Below are 21,562 nucleotides of genomic sequence, written 5' to 3'. Positions count from 1 at the left end.
TGACTAGTGTACGAACCTTAATTGCTTTAGCATCCATCAAACAATGGCCTATATACCAACTTGATGTTAAAAATGCTTTCTTAAATGGAACTTTATGTGAAGAAGTTCTTATGGATCCTCCGCCGGGTCTTGAAATTGGGAAAGGCAATATTCTAAAATTAAACAAAGCTCTTTATGGATTAAAACAAGCGCCAAAAGCGTGGTATGATCTCTTTAGCAAAGTAGTTCTTGATAATGGTTTTTCCTCATGTTACACTGATACTGCTTTGTTTGTTAAATCCTCTAATGAATACATAACCATTTTGTTATTATATGTTGATGATATGATTATCACAGGTAATGATAAGAAAGGTATTGATCTTATTAAAAATATTCTTAAGAAAAATTTTGATATGTCTGATCTGGGTTTTTTGAGGTATTTCTTAGGAATTGAAGTTGCATACTCACCCAAGGGGTATGTCCTATCTCAGATGAAGCTTGCCTCTGATATTATTGCTAGGTCTGGGCTAACAGATGACAAAAGGGTGGAGACTCCAGAAGTGATCAATGCCAAGATGAGAGCCAATGATGGCACTCCTTTAGCAGATCCCACGCCTTATCGTCAATTGATTGGATCATTAACATATTTATCTATTACCAGGCCTGACATTTCCCATGCAGTTCATAGTGCAAGCCAATTTCATACTGCTCCTACCACCACTCACATGGCAGCAGTAATGAGGATTATCAGATATCTAAAAGATTCCATAACTAAGGGAGTATTCTTATCCTCTTCTTCACCTCTTACTTTACTTGCGTATACTGACTCTGATTGGGGGGGTAACCCCGATGATCGTATTTCTACCACAGGTTATTGTGTGTTTCTTGGGGAGTCACTTATCTCCTGGAGGTGTAAAAAGCAGCGTAAAGTTTCTCTCTCATCTACTGAAGCTGAATATCGTGCGATGGCCACCACCACAACTGAGATTATATGGTTAAGAAGCTTACTTAAAGATATGGGTGTCTCATTCTCAACTCCCTCAAAGCTATGCTGTGACAACAAGAGCTCCATTTATATCGCTAGCAATCACACTTTTCACGAACGAACGAAGCATATTGAGATGGACTGTCATTATGTTCGAGATGAGTTCCTACGTGGCACCATTCAACTCCCATATGTTCCTACCGAATATCAGTTGGCGGACTTCTTCACCAAAGCCTTGCCTTCGCCTCGCTTCTATTTCCTCCTTAGCAAACTCTCGGTGATTTCACCGTGTGTTTGAGGGGGGGTGTTAAAATATGATGTATATTTATATATATATATCTATATATATCGATTACGACACATATACATATATATGATATATATATGTCTACGTGTCTATCTATATATATAAATATATATATATATATATATATATTGTAAAACCCCACAGGGGTATTTCTGTCATTTCACCTGTACACGCATATCCTTGATATGCTTTTTCCTTTCTTTCTTTTTCCTTTTTTCTTTTTCCCTTTTGTATTTTTTACTTTTTCCTTTTTTACATTAGAGAGGGGTCCACATAGAGTCGTTGGACCCCTCCAACGGTCATAAATATGACCGTTGGAGGGGCTCCAACGACTCTATGGGAGCCCCTCCTTGGGTCCCTTGCTGTGTATAAATAAGGGGCTCAGCCCCATGTATTCCTTAAGCTTCTTTTGAAGCATTCTATGAAGTGAGATATATTTTTTATCTTCTTTTTGTGCTTGACCACTTTTGTGGTTTATTTTGCCCTTTAGTGGCATCTTGTGTATGTGCGTGCTTCCGTGCTTTCACTTGGAGACGTTGCTCTTTTCATTTGGCACTTCATTACAATCAGCAAGCCTTCACACAGCTTCAAAGTGAAGCCCTCCTCTCACGACCTCATATTGGCTTTGATACCATGTTGAATATACTAAGAAAGAAGAAGGATATAGGTTAGGGTTAGAGGAGGTGCAACAAACCAAAGGAGAGAACAGATATTCTATATCTTCATATCATGAATGAGAGCTCTTTAATACTATACAAGGGTCAATCCCTTTGAGACATCAAAAAGGAAAATAGATGAAAAGACTAGTATACCTACTAGCCTAATAAGTTACTTTACATAACTCTATGATACCTATAGTATAGTGACTTTCAATAATTTCAAATCACATTCCTTTTCTTATTTGCATGAGATTCCAAATCACATGTTTGGTTAGTTGTGCAAATAAGATTCATTCTCTCATTTGCATGAGATTTTAATTCACATTTGAATGCGACCAAACATACCCTAATTGTGTCTGAATGGTAGGCCTGTAAGATGTGGCACGAGTAGTGTTCAATTGGTTTTAATTTTTAATGTTCTTACTAACATCTTAGCTTTGCTACTAATGTCTCGTATATGAAATCATCTGTTCTTTGAAGATGAAGTTATTCTGAATCTTTTTTATGCTCAGATGTTCCCTCTTGTATGAAATTTAGGATTGTCTTTGTTACAGTTTTGTTATGTGGCTACTTTTACATGGTTTAATATTTAGATCACATAAATGTTCAAGAAAGTTGTATGCATGTCATTTACTGTTCCACAATTAATAATCATGCCAATGGAACTTATGCACTGTCTTATATCCTTGCAATCCATGCATTCATGCCCTCCGTGTCTGACTCTGAATAGCTCTATGCTTTGTTTCTTGTAACAGTTATTATCATGTCACAAATGTTTTGAAAAGATTCCATCACTCAAAGTTGGATTTAACGCACTAATATATGGACGTTTTTCTTAGCATCTCTGCAGCTTTCATCATTGCCAATTTATGAACTCCACTTTTGAACAATGAAAGTTCAACTGCAGAGTCTCACTGGGTGACTATTTAATGATATATGTTAAGTTGTTAACAGACAAATTACACACTGCAGACATATTCAAAGGATTAACTGGAGAAAATGAAACACTGGACCATGTTAATTATCAAGAGCAATCGGTGAGACTCAAGAAGAGAAACTCAAAAGAGAGGAAGGAGAAAAATTCGTATTCCTTTTAAAACAGAATGAAAGAATACAACCCTTTAAAAGGAAAAGACTTCTTTGTTACACTACAGGACAAAATACAACTATAAAAGAATGACAGAAATACCCTTATAAATTAAAATATGTACACTTATGAGGGGTAGCACAAGACTTATATGAAAACTATATTACATGTCAATACTCTCCCTCAAACTTGGGATGATGCTAATGTTATCATTCCAAGTTTGAAAATAAATGTTCTAAAATGGGAAGGAGAAAGTCTTTTAGCGAACACATCTGCAACTTGCTCTTTGGTTCCCGCATGTGAAAGTGATATTATTCCGTACATGCACAAGCAAGTATAAAAATATAAACATATACATGTGTATTTTCATGCACACATATGTATGCATGTGTCTGCGTGCACATGCCTGTGTATGTTAGCCTGTCTGTCTGTGTATAAAGATGAAACCCAGGGAAGTACTTTTTAAAAGACCATCTTTTTGCACATTTGTAGCATGAAAGTTTGGGAGAAAGATTAGGAATTGAATGGGTCCTATGCACAGAAACAAATGTTACCAGATAGAAACAACTTAATGTTCTTGCCTGAGGCATCATCTTCAAATTTTGTAAATTGAGATATCACTTTTTCTGGGAACCTGTACTCCAGGAAGTGGGTTGGGTGTTTGGGGTGCTTCATCTTAGAGACCTGATACCTGCTTTATAAATGAAATATCGATATAAGTTTTGTTCAACTTTGTGAATACAATGTATTGATTCATTGATGACTTTTTAGCGAGTCATGAAATGAAATTGTTTTTGTTTTCATTATATCAACCATGTCCTTGCATATTGGATTTCTGCACAGGATTTTTTGCTGCCATATTTAGACCAGATTACCTAATCTGTCATTTATCCTCTGATTTTTCTGATAGAACAATTATAGCCACATCCACCTAAGGCGTATCACTAGATTCCTACTTTAATTTTTTTTCTCGGCCTATGTAGGCTGTTCACTCAGGTGCCGATCTTGAGTCTGCCATTGCAACTTGCATGGGATACAGTTCCGAGGTAATATGAAAGATTTCTCTGAGTGCATTTTGGTTATCTTGGACTTCATATTCCACTTAGGATTCTGTGGTTTAATAAGCATGAGGTCTGAGGTAAATCAAACCCAGAATCTCAGATCCCCTCATCAGATTTTAGTTGAACTTTGCTCGGACGATCTGAGATCCTTAGACCTCAAATCATTTAAATATTTTTTACTTCTCGATGCTTGATGTGACTTTTATCTTTCCTGCAGGGGCAAGGCTTTATGGTTGGGGTTAATATTCACCCAATACATGGGTTGCCATCTGGTTTTCCGGCAAGTTTTCCTTTTCCTTTTCTTTTTATTCTTTTGAATATTACTGATAGAAAAGGATATTTTTGTGTTGCATGTGCTTACGTGATTACAGATGCCATTGACTAACACTTTTTTCAATGTGTGAGTAGGAGTTATTGAGATTTGTTCTAGATCATGTTGAAGATAAGAATGTCCAACCTCTTCTAGAGGTGATGTTACGCTCTTTTCCAACACTGGCACCTTTACATTTTTTTCCTAATCATATTCTTCCCTGCTAACAATAAGAAACATCACTGCAGGGGTTGCTGGAGGCTCGGGCTGAGCTTCGTCCTCTGCTTTTTGGATCACATGACCGCCTGAAGGATCTTATATTTTTGGATCTTGCCCTTGATTCTACAGTTAGGACAGCTGTGGAAAGAGGTTATGAAGAGCTGGATCATGCTGAACCACAGGTATCCATATCTATATTAAGAAGGTATCTGCTTAAGAATTTGCTAACCTTAATAACCGTATTTATTTTAACCTTGGCCTTTTGTTATCACAGAAAGTCATGTACTTCATCACATTAGTTCTTGAGAACTTGGCACTTTCCTCAGATGATAATGAGGATATCGTCTACTGCTTGAAGGTATATCGATGTAACCATAGTGCTCATCATGACCTTTTCAATACATTACTTATGTGCTGGTAACCATGTCTGAAGACTCTTTTAGAATGAAACAAGCATGATAATCAATCAATTTCCATTAGACTTGTTATAATTAACACTGATTTCAGTATGATTGTTCATTTATTATATTTAGCTATGATGGATGTGGCTTCTACTAACTGTTCAAATGATAAGGATTTGGCTTGTTTTCATTTTCTAAATCTATAGTGTGCCAAATTCTATGTAGAAGTGATAAAATCGGGTCTAATATAAATTGATATTCCTGTTCAAGTTTCTAATAAAAATATAGTGGAGGAAGATTTGGAAAAAAACTGCTCCCTTGGCACAGATCTGAACGGCATATCATAACAACATGAGTTTGTAGGAAATTAAGATGGAAGATTGGGAGGTGAGTGAAATGGAAAAGTTCCACAGCAGAAACTTGCAAGCATGTACATATAGATAAATAGGAGTTCAGACTATCCTCACATGGATAATCTGATTATGAATTTTTCCAATTAATTTAGTTGAGGACAAGCTGTATGGTTGTAGAATTTTTGAATGATGATAATGAACATTCTATTATAAAAAGAACTCATGCAACAAAACCTAGAAATTTCTTGAAATGTGTAATGAAGTGACAGCAAATGGATATTTTTCATGGTAAGATATTTTACTACATAACCTGAAAAATGAGCACTTAATCATACAAGTTGAAAAGGTACTAAGGTGTTCATAGTTGATGGACATTATTTACATTTATGTTACCGGATATCTTTCATTCTAATTTTTCTAAGGAAGATTAGCCACTTACTGGATTTCATTTTGAGATTATTTTCTTGTCTGAAACTTGCTTCAGATATTATATTTCATGCAGGTGCTAATATACGGACATTGGTTATCATCTTATTGGATAGTTTGTATGAGGAAATGAGCTTATGTAACCTCCAAACAAGTGTTGCTGATTTGTTATCAAGGATTTTATTAAATCCAATTATCTTATCATCAACGATTACAAAGATTGTCCCAGATATTATTATCTTTTGTGAGAATAATGAGGGGGGTATTTCTGCCATCTTCATTATCATTCACTGGTAGCTTGAGAAGTGGTGTCTTTCATGGTCAGGTTATCTATGTCACATGGATATGGATACAGGAACAGGATACAACACAGGTTCAGATTGTACGAACTGCAATTTCCATAAAACAGCATTCAGGGATATATATATATATATATATATATATATATATATATATATATATATATATATATATATATATATATGTGTGTGTGTGTGGGGGGGGGGGGGGAATGATGTTTATGTTGATGATAGTGGCACATTGGATTTAAGTGGCCTAGTCAGAGGTGCAAACTTTAGCCATATTGAAGTCGATATTTTTAGTTTTAATTCGATAGTCTGTTTGGCCTAAAAATGATGGTGAAATGAGTGAAATATGGTTATAAACAGAAGAGGGTAGAGGTTTATGAGAGTCTTTGCTAAATAATATTTTCTGGTTGAGACAAAAATGGGTTGGATACAGTCAAACCATGCCTGATACGGTTTTACCGTATCTTGTACATATCAAAACCGTATCTGACCTGTATTTATACCTGTATCCGAACCCTATCTGTTCGGCACAGGTACAATGCCCAAAAGGGCATATCCAGTGTTGTTCAAAGTGTGCCTCAAGGTGTAAAAAGTGCACCTCTCCACAAGGCGAGGGGCTTTTTGCCTTGAGGTGCAAGTCTAAGGCACAAAGGGGTCGAGGCATGCGCCTCATATGCCTTGAGGTGCACGCCTTATGACAAGGCACACACACCTCATTTCTATGTAGGTCAAAGGCCTCATTTGTCCCAAAATAAATTAAAAAAAAGAGAAACAAGTGGGTGGGGGGGAAGGCCTGATGTTAGGACAACCCTCCCCTCCCCTTTCGTCTCCTCCCCTCTTTTCTCCCCAGCCTCACCACTAATGGCAGCAACCACCAGCGGTGCCTCTCTCTCTCTCTCTCTCTCTCTCTCTCTCTCTCTCTCTCTCTCTCTCTCTCTCTGCCGAAAGAAGAAGAAGAGATGAGCGGACTTTCTCTCCCTCTTCTTCTTCCCTCCTCCTCCTTCCTCTGTTCTTTTTTCTTCTTCTTTACTCCTCTTTTTCTTCTTATTCTTCTTTTTATTGTTCTTCTTCTTCTTTTAATTACATGTACATATGTAGGTCTGTAAAGACTGTGCATATGATTATGTTCTTCATAGGACTATGGGCATTTGTCTCTGTTTTTTGTCCTTCATTTGCGCTTGTGAATGTTGTAACACTCATTTTGGAGAGTGTTGGACAAATACATTAACTTTTGGTTGTTAATGCTAATATGCATTATATGGTGATGACATGATGTTGAGGAATTTAATTGTTAGTGATTTTGTTACTTAAATTTTTATTGAATGCTCATATTTTATTTGTTAGATACTTAGATAAAGTTGCTGCATTAATGTTACTTTTTCATTTTATCCTTATATTTTTCGATATTTATTTGATATTTCCTATTGTTTATTGGTTATTGGTTCATGAATGAAGCATTTATTTATTTATTTGTGTTTTTAGATATTTTTAAAAGTTTTAAAAAAAAAAAAATTGAGGCTTAAGCCTTACGGCTTGCTTCACGTTTTGGTGGAGCGCTTCGCTTCGCCTCAATGCTTTTCACAACATTGGGTGTATCCCTGTGAAATAGACTGGTTCTGATTCTTTGAACAACAAAGGTAATGCAATACGCAAACTGGAAGAACCCCAAGCATGGGAATTTTCTCTTCTTTGTGTGCTTTCCACTATCTACACATCTCCTTCAGCTAGGTATGTGCAAAATGAGAATTACTCTGTGCAGAGATGGCTGCAAGAATCAATCTTATTTTTCTTAATCTTACATTAGATACAAAGTCCTATTTGTGCATTAGTATGTCCAGATGAAATAAATTTCCTTCTTGAAACTTTCAGAAACTAAATTAGCAATCATGATGTACAACTGATGCATCAATATTATATTTTCAAGAAGTAGGCAATTTTTTTTTTTATCTTTAAAAGATGAAACTAGTGGGTTGCCTAGGTAAAAGGGTGGATGAGTAACTTGCTAATGTTAACTTGTCTTTGACTATTATTTTAGTATTTGATGGTGCATTATCATTACTTCTGTTTTCATTTGTCTTTATTTTTTCCCTGCAGAAGGTTCTGAAATTATTTTAACATTTTTGTTACTCTTTTGAAGGGCTGGAATCATGCCATTGAAATGTTGAAGTCCAAAAATGATCATTGGGCACTTTATGCAAAATCTGTTCTTGATAGGACACGGCTTGCTTTGGCAACTAAAGCTGAGCACTTCCAGAATGTTTTACAACCATCAGCTGAATATCTTGGGTCGATGCTTGGAGTTGAACAATGGGCAGTAAGTGATTGTTATATTGACATAATGTTTCTCTCTCCCATATGTTTTCTTTGCATAATATATTTAGATGATCTTCATCTTAATCTTCAAGCATCTGCTTACAGATAAGCATATTCACCGAGGAAATTATTAGGGCTGGGTCAGCAGCTTCCCTATCAATGCTTCTGAACCGGATTGACCCTGTTCTTCGCAGGATGGCTAATCTTGGCAGGTTGATACTTCTGCTTTTGAATTTCTAGTTACACATGAAATATATATCTATCTATGTCATTGCTATGTGGAAATTTTGTTGCATCATGTGGAAATATATTTGACACTCTTTTCCTGATCTTCATCGTCATATGGTGCATCTGGAAATCTTCTTATTCTTTTCCTCTGTAACGGAGAACCTGGTCCAAAGGGCATTAGCTACTTATGACACTCTTATTGATGCTTGAATCAGTTGGCAAGTTATAAGTCCAGTTGAAGTTATTGGGTCTGTTGTGGTCGTGGATGAGTTGCTGTCTGTTCAGAACATATCCTATGGAGTACCGACAATTTTAATTGCTAAGAGAGTTAAGGGAGAGGAAGAAATTCCTGATGGTACAGTTGCTGTGCTGACATCTGACATGCCAGATGTCCTCTCTCATGTTTCAGTAAGAGCAAGAAACAGCAAGGTGGTTCTTTTCCTCCTCTCTTTTCCTGTTTGTACATTATGAGAATACAAATAATTTGCTATTTGAATTATCTTACAACTCGAAGATGATCATGTTTTTTATGCAGGTTTGCTTTGCCACATGCTTTGACAACAACATTCTTGTTGACCTTCAATCAAAAGAAGGAAAGATTTTAAGCTTAAAGCCTACTTCATCAGATCTTATTTATAGGTATTTTGTTTTTTAAGGAATATATTTCAGTTTAGAAGTTTAATATGGTAAAAATCATACTATTCACATTGACGTGTGGGACCTAATTCTTTTCATCTTCCTGCATCTCTATTTTCTGTGAATCCTGGATGCTGTTTGCTTGGCATCAATCCGAATTGAAATAATAGGTAGACTAGTATGTTTAATGCTTATTGTTTTGGGTGCCAGGGAGATCAAAGATGGTGAAGTTTCAAGCAGCAACATAATAACATTAAAAGAAGTATCTTTTCCATCTTTAACCATAAGTAAAAAGCAATTTGGTGGGAAATATGCAATATCCTCTCGTGAATTTTCTGGCGATCTGGTGAGTTAAATATTTGTGGATTTTACCTTTGAAAATTTGTTTCATTCTGCTTTTCAGATGAGCTTAATTTGAGCTATATATATATATATATCCTTGGACTTGTTTGTTCATTGTAAACTATATAAATTGGCATAATGTACCTAGTTAGACATGGATTATGCTTCGATAATTATTCACTGGTATTATCTATTAAAATTGGAATTCCAACTTTGTAGGTTGGAGCTAAATCACGCAACATTACATTCCTAAAGGGTAAAGTACCTTCTTGGGTTGGGATTCCAACATCAGTTGCTCTACCATTTGGAGTTTTCGAAAAAGTCATATCAGAAGATGCAAATAAGGTTAGCCATCTATTAACCGAAGGGTCTTCTCTTTACTGTGCACATATTATCAGATGTTCTGAATCTAGTTCTGTAGTAGACATTGGTTCCTACAGTTTAAGTCAATATCAATATATAGCAGAGTAATAAAAAATAATTGGATAATGAGTCCTGGAGTTCTTTTTCTTTTTAAATCTTTTGTTTGTTTGATATTCCTTTTTCAATTCATTTGACCTTATAGAATTTCATGGTCCTTTTATGTGATTCACAGGCAATAGCTGATAAAGTGTCCATCCTGAAGAAAAAGCTAGAGGAAGGAGAATTCAATGTCCTGCATGAGATTCGTGATACCGTCCTGCAGCTCGTTGCACCACATCAACTGGTATTCATTCAATTATATTGCATTTTTGTTGGAAGATAGAAGTGACAGTTAATTGAGCTAAGAAACACAGTCTGTCCATTTACCTTAGCTTTACAGCTGGATTGTCATCAACAGTGGTATAGTTTGAAAAAATGAGTTTAATTGGTTGAAAACCATCATTTTTTCATTTTATTGCTCTCTAAATAAAAATATAAAGTACTTCAGCTCTCTTTTGGGGCATTCTCAAAGTGCCAGCTTATTTTAACTGAATCACCAAACCCAGCCTATGGCTCTTTCTCAATCACCTTCTAAACAATTCTTCCTGGATTAGGGTGTAAAGACCGTTACAACCATCACCCTTTTGTGAAGGGACTTTTGGTTGTTGGAGAAATATAGACTGTGTTGGAAATGCTAAATCAGAGCAGAGAGTTGAGAGTAATCAAGTTGTTCAAAAGAAATGGAAGATATCAATCAGCAGTAGCTGCATTAAAGATATGATGTAATTTAAATGGGTCTTGGATTTAATTACGTAACTGAAGATCCCTAGCTAACTAAACAAGTGAGTAAATATGAACAAAAAGTAGAAAGAAAAAAAATATTGATTGTTGAATAGAATGCTGTTAATAAAGTTCATGAGGGAACTTTCATTTGGTTAATTAATTGAAAATGGTTGAATATGATTGCTTTGTATGCTAATAATAGTGGTAAGTGACATATATCTAATGCTTTCATTGTGTTAGCGTGTGTAATATGCTTGCTGTGTATGCTAATAGTAGTGGTAGGTGTTAAGATTAAATGTATCTTTTTGTATATATATATATATATATATATGTATATATATATTGATTATTTGTATATATACATACTTATGTATATAGTATAACATATACGTGTACGTTCACATGTATACATATATACATTTCTATATACATTCAATATGTATATATATACTTATTATAATCTATGTCACATGGGTGCGGGTGCGGGTGCGGGTGCGACACGGGTGCGGCACAATTTTAAAATTTTTGGACACGGGGACTCAACAAAATATATATATAAAATTTTATTTTATTTTTAAAATGCCACAGCACAGTCTGTGTGACTGTGCACAGGCACAGTCCATAGCACTGTGACTGTGCGACTGTGCACACTGCACAGCCTGTGACTGTGCACAGTCACAGTCTGTGACTGCAGCACAGTCACAGTCTGTGACTCTTTTTATATATATTTTTTTAAATAAAAAATATAAAAAAATGATTTTTTAGGGACATTTTTGGACTCGGTCAAAGTTGACCGAGTCCAAAATGTGGACGGACTCGGCCTGGACTCGTTGACCGAGTCCGACTCGGCGTTGACCGAGTCCGACTCGGCGTTGACCGAGTCCGGGCCGAGTCCGAAGCCGCACCCGAGTCCGCACCCGTGTCGGGGCGTGTCGACTCGGGTGCGGCACCTCCTTAGCCGAGTCCGTGTGACATAGATTATAATATATATACATGTATTTACTATATATATATATATTGGGGACTAAGTCAAACAAGTTGACTTAGTCCCAACGGCTAGAATTCTAGCCGTTGGGAGGCTTCTCCTTGTTGGCTATTGAGAGGACTTCCTCTCTTCCTCTCCTTTACTTCTTTCTCTCTTTCTTCTCTATAAATAAAGGGTGGTGTGTGTAAATATGTAAGGCGGAGAGAGTGATGGGTAGTATTAGGGTTGTGTATTATTTTTCTTTGAGTGCATTGCAGTAAGGCTTGAATATAATTTTATTTTGTATTTCTTTTAATATCATTAATGAATAAAATTATTTATTTATATTTTGATATGTGTCTTTTAATTCTTAAGTTTGTTGTTTAAATGTATAATGTTTTGAGTCTTGGAGATCATCAAGGAGTGCATTGGAATCTGCATCATTTCGTGACAGAAGGATGTTATATATATATATATATATATCGAGAGAGAGAGAAAATTACTTTGATGCTTTATTTCTTTCTCAAAATATGATTCAACTTTATTTTGCATATGTTGGCTATTGAAGATTCTTATTTATGTATGTGATGCAGGAGCGGAGCAGCTACAATCCGGGTCCATAAGAGATCCATTTGGATCCAGTTTAGTTTAGAATGATTTGAGTTTGTTTATTTGGATTTGGATATTTTTATCATGTAATGGATCCATCTTGGGTCCAAAATAGATCTAGGGTCTCTCTTTTTTCCCTATAAATACTCGTTATAGGGGTTCTCAAGGGGAGTTGATGAGTTGGATGATTGGTTATTGTTATTTTTCTTGAATTTCTGCATTAATTGTTCCTTATTTCCATTGCTTCTGCTTCCGTAGCGTAAATCAACAGTAGTTGACAACAAAGTATTTCTTCTCGTATCTGAGTGTTTTCGATTTGCATCAGTATGCTATTCAGAATTATCTAGTTTAAGAGATGGTTGTGTGAAATTTCTCTTTTCAGGTTCAAGATTTGAAGCTAAAAATGCAAGAATCTGGAATGCCATGGCCTGGTGATGAAGGGGCGAAGCGATGGGAGCAAGCTTGGATGGCAATAAAAAGGGTAAGAATCATCATAGTGTACCTGGTTGTTATTGATGGTGGTGACAAACTGGTATTCTCAATGTATTTTGTTGAATAAGGACCTTTGATAGATACATTTTGTTATATGTCTCTTTCTTCATCACTTTCATGGTCTTCTTTTGCTGATTGTTATGTTCCCTTTCTGTGCTTTGATCATTGGACTATCTTGTTATTACATGGAAGAGGTTTCTTATGGAGATTAAGTCTGTTTTTTCCAGGTTTGGGCTTCAAAATGGAATGAAAGAGCATATTTCAGCACTAGGAAAGTGAAATTGGATCACGATTCTCTCTGCATGGCCGTCTTGGTTCAGGAAATCATTAGTGCTGATTATGCATTTGTCATTCACACCACCAATCCTTCTTCTGGTGATTCGTCAGAAATATATGCTGAGGTATATTGGATCTGCTAAGTAAACATGATCAACTTTATCACACTGAATGTTTTGTTCACACCATGCAGGTTGTGAAGGGATTAGGAGAAACACTTGTGGGAGCATATCCAGGACGAGCATTAAGTTTTGTCTGTAAGAAGAATGACCTAAATTCTCCAAAGGTGAGTTAATGGTTGTAAACCGTACATGTGCTTGAAGGGATGTGAAGCAGTGTATTGCAAACAAAGAATGGGAGTATTTCCTGATATGGAATGGAACCAGTGACAGAGAATGTCAAGGTTCCTTTTGAAAAAGGAGGAAGACTGTTGTAATGTTTATGGGGATGATTTATGAAACTTATTTAGAAAAGTGTGGATGAGCTAGGCCCACCGTGACAAGGAATACAATACAATACCTTGGCTTATCCCTTTTCCCTAGATAAGTGGGTTTATCCAGACCCTTCCTTTGCATGACTTATTTGAGGCCTTCACCAAAATATGCAATTGTAAGGATAAGAAAGACTACATTTTGGATACTGAAATATTCACGGCAAATAATCCACCAGTAAAATAACAATCAACAAGGTGCAAGCACTTTGGGATGACATTAGCATATAGAAATCACATGGTAGACTAGAGGTTGTATTCTTGATATCACCTACAAAGTGCATCCATATGCATCATGAAGTTTGCCTTTAAGTAGCATGTTGCCACATGAAGAGAGGTGCAGTTGAGATATTGGCATGCTAATTCTTCAGTTGAATAATCTTTACTGCCATTTGACCATAAAACTTTATCATGAATGACACTTTTTTTTGAATTTATTCTAAACTGGAGTTGGAGACCTTATCTTTCATGGTATCCATGGGATGAGAACTTGTGCTCCTTAAGATACTTTTTGATGGGTTTAAGGTGTTTCTAGGATCATGCATGGATTCCTAGAGCTTGCAACTAGGCTTTTATTTTCATGCTAATACATGTGCATGATCTCTAAATGAAGCATAACAATTCTTTCTACTTGTCCATTTTGCTTTCTAGTTCATAGTTTTTTTAATACATCAAACTCGGTTGTTCCTAGGAAAACTATGTCTGTCCATAATTTGGGTTATTATTTTGAGTTAAAAGCACTTGGTGCCAAATATTGCATGATTTTGTCATCTTTTCTTCAATCGATTCATCATTTCTAAAGAACATGGAAGTCTTCTAGCCATTAAAAAACATTTTAATTTGATCAAATTGTGATTATACAATGGAATACAAAGTTAATGGGGAATTGGCTTTTGTCTAATTGAGATTTTGTTTGCGGAGGGGAAAATGATCTTGATATTTATTTGCTTATTGGCATGTATATGAGCTTTTACATTTTTGGATTCTTTTATCTGCTAACTTACAATTAGTAGACATGGTTGAACTTATTTTTTGCTTTTTCACATAAAACTAATTGCATATAAGTTTGTTTTTCTGTTCAATTTACAAATCTTCATGAAAATGTTGAACTTTTTATCTACCCAATGCACTTATTGAATTTTATTTTTCAGATATTGGGTTACCCTAGCAAACCTTTTGGCCTCTTCATAAGACGGTCGATTATCTTCCGTTCTGATTCTAATGGTGAAGATCTTGAGGGCTATGCTGGTGCTGGGCTTTATGACAGGTCAGTTACTTGACCGCGAACTTGTATTTGTGAATTAGACAATTTTTTTTCTGAATGACAACAAATAAGTCTCACTTACCGAGCATTCATTGGCGTATGCACATCCATACACACAGCCATTGTCTGCATTAACATATTTTGATTTGACAGTTGTTCCTGAGGGTAAAAAAATTTGATTTAATTACTTGTTCTAAATATGCTTGCTTATGAAGGATGCAAAATTGAAGAGAAAAATCTCTTCTACTGTCTCAAACATCAATATCTAGACAAATTGACATTTGTTACTGCCTCGTTATTTCAACCTCATTACCTAAAACCTAGTATGTTGAAAAGGATTATATATGCTACATTTACCTTGGAAGGCCTTGCAAATTCATTCTCTTTTCTGCTTAATTATACGGTTGCTCTTTTCCCAGAGTACTTTATTTAGCCAACATCATCTTTAATCATCATGGTTCATAACTTGTCACATGCGCATTTCTCCTAGGACAATAAATTCCAAAAGTTTTGTTGCCTAGAGGCTTGTGGTCAGACTTCATAGAATTCTAGTTATATCATATTGAGTTGTCTAGTAATGGATTGCATGCATTTCCTTCTTTCTTCTCAAATCTGCAATAATACATTTTTTTTTCTGATCACTTAGCCTCTGTGTTTTGGGTCAACATATCATGACATTGACATCAATAGCAGACATGCTGCAATACTTGGTGGGTGTAGCTAAACAATCTAAATGTTAGACATGACTGTGTGTTTATCATCTTGAGCTTCCATGTTGTTATGACTTGCTAATAATCATGAGCTTTGAGTTGGTTGCTGTTTTGTGCATTAAGAATTTTGAAATCAAACACTCTGTATAAACTCTAGTCATGAAACCATGTCCTTATTTTGAGATTTTTGTGTTGTTATACATCCATATCATATCCACGGTCTGTTGCAGTTATCTTGTTATCCTTCCTCGATGAATTCTCATGCTGTTGCAGTTCCTTTTTTTTTATAAGCTCAACTTCTACTTGAAGCATGGTAACATCAAAAGTTTGCCGTCTGAAACATAGTTTCTGAAAGCTTCTGAAATCATCAGAAACTCACTTCCTGAAACTATGCGCTTCTAAAACTTTGTAGAATTTCAACCTTCTTGATATTGAAAATGCACTTTTCATGATAGAAGGATTGTATTTTATTTTCTAATTATGCTTTTATTGTAAAATCTACATATATTCTGGGATTCTTGGCCAAAAGGTTTAAAAGATGTATTTAACCTATGTCACACGGACTCGGCTAGGGAGGTGCCGCACCCGAGTCGACACGCCCCGACACGGGTGCGGACACGGGTGCGGCCTCGGACACGGCCTGGACTCGGTCAACGCCGAGTCGGACTCGGTCAACGAGTCCAGGCCGAGTCCGTCTTAATTTTGGACTCGGTCAACGTTGACCGATTCCAAAAATGTCCATTTTTAGTATAAAAAAAATAAAAAAAAAAGATCTTTTTATATATTTTTTAAAAATATATATATATATATATATATATAGCATGAGTCTTAAACATTAGGCCCAGAAAAAAAATTATTCTTAAATATTATCATTTAATTCTCTCTCTCAATCTTAAAAGCTAATAAATTCTCATCCACGAGTACCAACACTTTTCATCCACCAAGTTCTCTCTCTTATAAAAGCTAATAAATTCTCATCCACGAGTAGCAACACTTTCTCATCCACCGAGATCTCTCTCTCTCTCTCTTTTTCAAATCTAGCTTTGAAAAATTAAAAGCTTTTAATGCTTTTAATTAATGTTATGAATTTTAGCAAAAGATATTTAATGCATTTACCAGAACATGCTTTTAGTTAATGCTTTTAATTAATACCTTGATGATGTTTTATTCCCATGGTAGCTAAGACTCGGCTGAGTCAATGATAAACTCAGCCTAGTTTGGTTCTAACACAGTTATACTACTATTTTAACTCAGTTAGTTCAGGATCTGAGACAACTTGGAAGAGTCACGAGCCGAGTCCAAAATTTATATAGACATATGCACACACTGGATATATATATATATATATATATATATTTTTTTAAATATATATATATATATATAGCCGAGTCCCCGTGTCCAAAATTTTTAAAATTGCGCCGCACCCGTGTCGCACCCGCACCCGCACCCATGTGACATAGTATTTAACTAAAGGTACAAGTTTTTTTTTTGTCACTTTCTACGTCGTGTCATTGTCACTTCTTCCTCGCTTCCACTTCCTAAACTTTCATGCTTCACGTATTAAGTCATTTCCTACGTTCTTGCTTCATATTTTGTGCATTGCTTCTCACATGCACTTCTTACTTTGGTAGCTATGGTATAAAATCATTTGTTCTCATTTGTACCAGCCTTCTAGAGTGCACTTCCTATATATATATATATATATATAGATTGATAGATAGATAGATAGATAGATAGATAGATAGATAGATAGATAGGGAAACTGGAATATGTTTACCAACCAAATATGTTTGTTGGTATGAATTGAGATTTTCATAGTTTTTTTGCAAATCTAACCCTGAAGATGCATTCGGCGTCGACCATTTGCTAGGAATTGACTGTTGGATCATCATAATCGGATCAAAAAATGCTATTTTTCATGCTTGAATGTTTATGAAAATTATAAGCCATTGATTTTCAACCCTTAAAAGATCTTTCTTATACATCGTGTAATTGGATGATCCAAGAGTCTGTTTCTATAAAATCAACTGTCTAAATCACATCCGGATGGTGAAATTTTCGAAAAAAGTGGAAAACCTATGAAAATCTTATTTCATACCTGTAAACATATTTGAGTTACCATATATATATATATATATATATATATATATATATATATATATATATATATATATATATATATATATACATGAGAGAGAGAGAAAGGGTGGTAGCTGCCAACCACTTTTCTGGCCTACCACCAGCCTATTAGGTTTTTGAAGGGGTTTTTCTTGTTTTCCTCAAGTCTGACCATATAGATGTGATCTACATGTTTGATTTTACAGGAATCGATTCTTGGAACATCTGATTCAGACATATTGGTAGGTTTTTATAAGGTTTAAAAATTGATGGTCTAGAATTTTCATAAATTTTTAAGGCTTAAAAAACAATGTTTTTATCGAGAAAACATGTCCAAGTGTTTTTTCTTAGCAAATAGACCATGCCAAACACATCTGCTGAAGGGTCAGATTTACGAAAAACAACATGAAAATACCCTTTCACTCACTCGTGATAGGAGGCTACCACTTTTCTTTTCATATATATATATATATATATATATATATATATATATATATATATATATATATATATATATATATATATATATATATATATATATATTCTAAACATGCACCCATGTCCTTATTTCCAACTGTTTAGTGTCATATATCCATATCATACCCTTCTTTCAATGTTCTTTTTTACCCTTCTTTTTTTTCTTTTAAGAATTTTCATGCATTTTCCGCTTATACCTTATGCAAAATAAACATCAAACTGGAGATCACCATCGCAAATTCAGGGTTTTTGGTGTACTATGACTACATATTCAACAAACAGCACATTACTATACAGTAACACGAACATGTGCATATTATGCTTATATTTAACAGTAGAGGTTTCAATGAAACAAATTTTTAATTATTTTACTTTTAATGAAGCGTATGTTTTGGCTTTATGATCCACAGCCTTGATAAGTGTTGCCCTGGGACTAAGTATACTAAAAACCAAGTGGTGAGATGCTATTTAACATGCAAACATGGATAGATCAAAAGAATGATGTAGTCTTCTGTTTCTTTTTTGTCCTCTCATTCTACTTTCTAATCTCAGTCTTATCTGGTTCTGGACTCTATATATGGAGTTGTTTATACATGTCTGCATATCAATCTGTTGCTTCAGTCTTTTGGTAAAATATTTTGACACTCATGTACCTTTTGATGAAATTAATAGTGTACCGATGGATAAAGAAGAGAAGGTATTTCTTGATTACTCTTCAGACCCATTAATAATCGATGGCAACTTCCGAAACTCTATGCTTTCATCCATTGCACGTGCTGGGAGTGCAATTGAAGAGCTGTATGGATCTCCTCAAGATATTGAAGGCGTGGTGAAGGACGGGAAAATTTTTGTTGTCCAAACTAGGCCACAGATGTGATTGATTCTTTTCTTCTGTTTTATCTGTACTATTAACTCCTTTTGGATTCTAGTCTTTTGGTTTATTATTATGATGGCAATAAAAAGAAGCGATATAAAGGTGGTTGCATGGTCCTCCATTCCATGAGATGTGATTCTTTGTTCCTGAAATCAAAAGTTCTATTTCCCATATTCTGCCTCGTTGCCATGAACATATTCAACAGGAAAGTCCCCAGCGAGATCTGCTGTCATTGTAAAGTTGGTGTAAATTCCATATTTTGTTAATTTCAAGACGATTCCTATCTTCGTAATGGTATCATGACAAGCTCTGTCCGCTTGAGGGAGTGCCCATGGCATATGGCGCATAAACAAAGGTGTCTGGTGTATCAAGTTGGCCATAGTTACAGTCACGATCTCACGTAGTGAATCAAATCTCCTGGTAACGTTTCAAGAGGATATTAAAACAAATGATCGTGTCAACTGAATGGGCAAAGTTAGCTGATATCAGTCCTTATTTCTTAACAATCGAATCCATGGTAAAGCTGATCGCTTTTTTGGCTGTTAGGCAATTGCAGCACTTAAGCTTGTTCAAGTTCCCAATTACATATGTAGCTCCACCGTGCGGCTAATTCCAACTCTCAAATTAGTGAGGTGGTCACTTTGCAGCTATTTCCAACTCTCAAATTAGTGAGGTGGTCATTATATATATATTGATAGATAGATCTTCCAATTGAAAACCCCATCAAAGATCCCCCAATGGCTGGCCTCCAGTTGGTAAAACCCTTGAGGTCCCCCTGCCCACCGGAAAGGACACCCAGGTTTCGACCTTATAGCAAGGGACACCACCTGTGGGTTCTGAACTTTTGACGTCTTGTCAATTTGGTGATATTCATAAGCCACCCCCCTACCAGATGAGTGGAGCCCTTGTGGGACTTGTACTGCACTTTATATAATCTCCAACTTGTTAAGGCCTCGCTTGGATGGTGGCCAAATCCCTGTAAAAAGAACATCAAACGCCAATATGGCATGTAACCATGTGCCTAGGTATTAAAAGCTTAATACTTCAGTGTTCAAAATCTTTTTTTTTCTTCCCTGGCAAATGAACTACGTAGCCATGAATTATCCGAATTTTCCAAAACTTGCCACCGAATTTTGAAACTCTCAGCATGGCCAAGATTTTAATCAGCGGGTTTTTCGTGGATGATTTTCCGCTTTTGCCTAAGTAATAGGCTAAGCTATTGTTAGCCTAAGTAATGGGTTAAGCTACTATGTTATAATTTTCTAATACATTCTAAACAGAAAAGCAATTTGGGTAGGACTGAAAAGCATAACCCCTGTCCTCCGTGCAGCCCCCACAGGTGAGTATCATAGACATTGCCAAAAAACATTTTTAGAAGTTGCTCAACATCTCAGCAAATTTTTTATTGCTGATATATTTAGAGATTTTTCGTAGAAAATCTCTGTTACATTTAGTGGTACCAATGATCTTCGAAAATTACTTTTCAGTTATTGATTTTTGGGAGGATTTTGCTGTTATGTTTAGTGATTTTCGAAATCACTGGTAGAAAAACGTTGTTAACAATGTCTCTAGTGTGTGGGCAGCAGGGCAGACTGTCACGCACATTGTGGGGCAAGTAAGACATTTTTGTATTTCCCACATCTTTTTAGACAAAATGCCAGCTGAAATAAATAAATTTGAACAGTTACATGTTATAAGACAATGAAAATATAGAAAAATGTGAAAAGGACCATTTTTACAATATATAAACAATATAAAGTGTGTCATGATACAACAATATCTTTAAAATGGACGAGGAAATATCATGTGAATTTTAAAATATATTAAAAAATCTCGCACTATTTAGCACTATCGTCTGCTTGTATATGAAGGACGGCAGATAACTGCAAAGTGCACAAGGCTAGTTACAAATTATGCCTTTCTATATTCCATTTTCCTTTCTCTAATAAGAAGAAACCGGTGTTATGGTTTGGATGTCCCAACCAGGGGTGCCACATTAATAGTATCCACGGTGTAAAACTCTACAAGTACTTTACCTGCTCACCGGGTATGGTTTTCTGTTGGCTTTGACCTTATGGCAGAAGGTGCACATCCCGAGTATTGAACCGGTGACAGCCTTCAACTTGAATGCCTTAAACCTACCCACCTAGCCAGGTGTGCAGAGCCCTTGCAGGTGCCACTATATCCTTCTGCGAGGAGTGCTTCGGAACACACTTGCTAGAGTAATAAGAAAAATACAAAAATGAAAAATAGAAAACAAAATATTTTAGTTTTACTTCTGAAATTTCACTGGACACAGGCATCAACTCATGCTTGTAATTGTGCATGTTTAAATTTTATTTTTTTATGACGAGGAACCTCTTTTTATGCATGGAAAACCCCGGGTTGGGCCCCACAACCACCCTGCCTTACGCGGCCGACCTCTGAAAGCTACTGACACACCCGTGGTCAGCAGGGTTTGATACCCCGCTGGCCTTGCGGGCGACCCC

At 35.8% G+C, this 21,562-nt stretch overlaps 1 protein-coding gene across 3 annotated transcripts in view; it reads left to right on the top strand.

Moving 5' to 3' along the window:
- The window catches only part of LOC149834024 (alpha-glucan water dikinase, chloroplastic-like), a 107,897-nt gene extending 88,698 nt beyond the window's left edge, over positions 1-19,199 (top strand). For 2 of the 3 annotated variants that reach the window (XM_090011184.1, XM_090011183.1), the window contains exons 18-34: positions 4,001-4,063; positions 4,296-4,358; positions 4,487-4,546; positions 4,637-4,789; positions 4,882-4,965; positions 8,233-8,409; positions 8,514-8,620; positions 8,852-9,065; positions 9,172-9,275; positions 9,483-9,618; positions 9,834-9,959; positions 10,210-10,320; positions 12,755-12,853; positions 13,092-13,265; positions 13,334-13,426; positions 14,782-14,897; positions 18,872-19,199. In XM_090011184.1, the coding sequence (XP_089867310.1) occupies positions 4,001-4,063; positions 4,296-4,358; positions 4,487-4,546; positions 4,637-4,789; positions 4,882-4,965; positions 8,233-8,409; positions 8,514-8,620; positions 8,852-9,065; positions 9,172-9,275; positions 9,483-9,618; positions 9,834-9,959; positions 10,210-10,320; positions 12,755-12,853; positions 13,092-13,265; positions 13,334-13,426; positions 14,782-14,897; positions 18,872-19,076 (2,085 nt within the window). In that variant the 3' untranslated portion in view covers positions 19,077-19,199. Of the gene's footprint in view, positions 1-4,000; positions 4,064-4,295; positions 4,359-4,486; positions 4,547-4,636; positions 4,790-4,881; positions 4,966-8,232; positions 8,410-8,513; positions 8,621-8,851; positions 9,066-9,171; positions 9,276-9,482; positions 9,619-9,833; positions 9,960-10,209; positions 10,321-12,356; positions 12,482-12,754; positions 12,854-13,091; positions 13,266-13,333; positions 13,427-14,781; positions 14,898-18,871 lie in introns of those variants that run through there. The other variant, XM_090011185.1, reaches the window with a different exon arrangement.
- The last annotated feature ends 2,363 nt before the right edge of the window (positions 19,200-21,562 follow it).

This window comes from Nuphar pumila, chromosome 6 (genome assembly GCF_984573655.1).
Source record: "Nuphar pumila chromosome 6, dmNupPumi1.hap1.1, whole genome shotgun sequence".
Taxonomy (NCBI): domain Eukaryota; kingdom Viridiplantae; phylum Streptophyta; class Magnoliopsida; order Nymphaeales; family Nymphaeaceae; genus Nuphar; species Nuphar pumila.
Note: the sequence above shows the minus strand (reverse complement) of the source record. Positions and strands in the feature narration are given on the sequence as shown.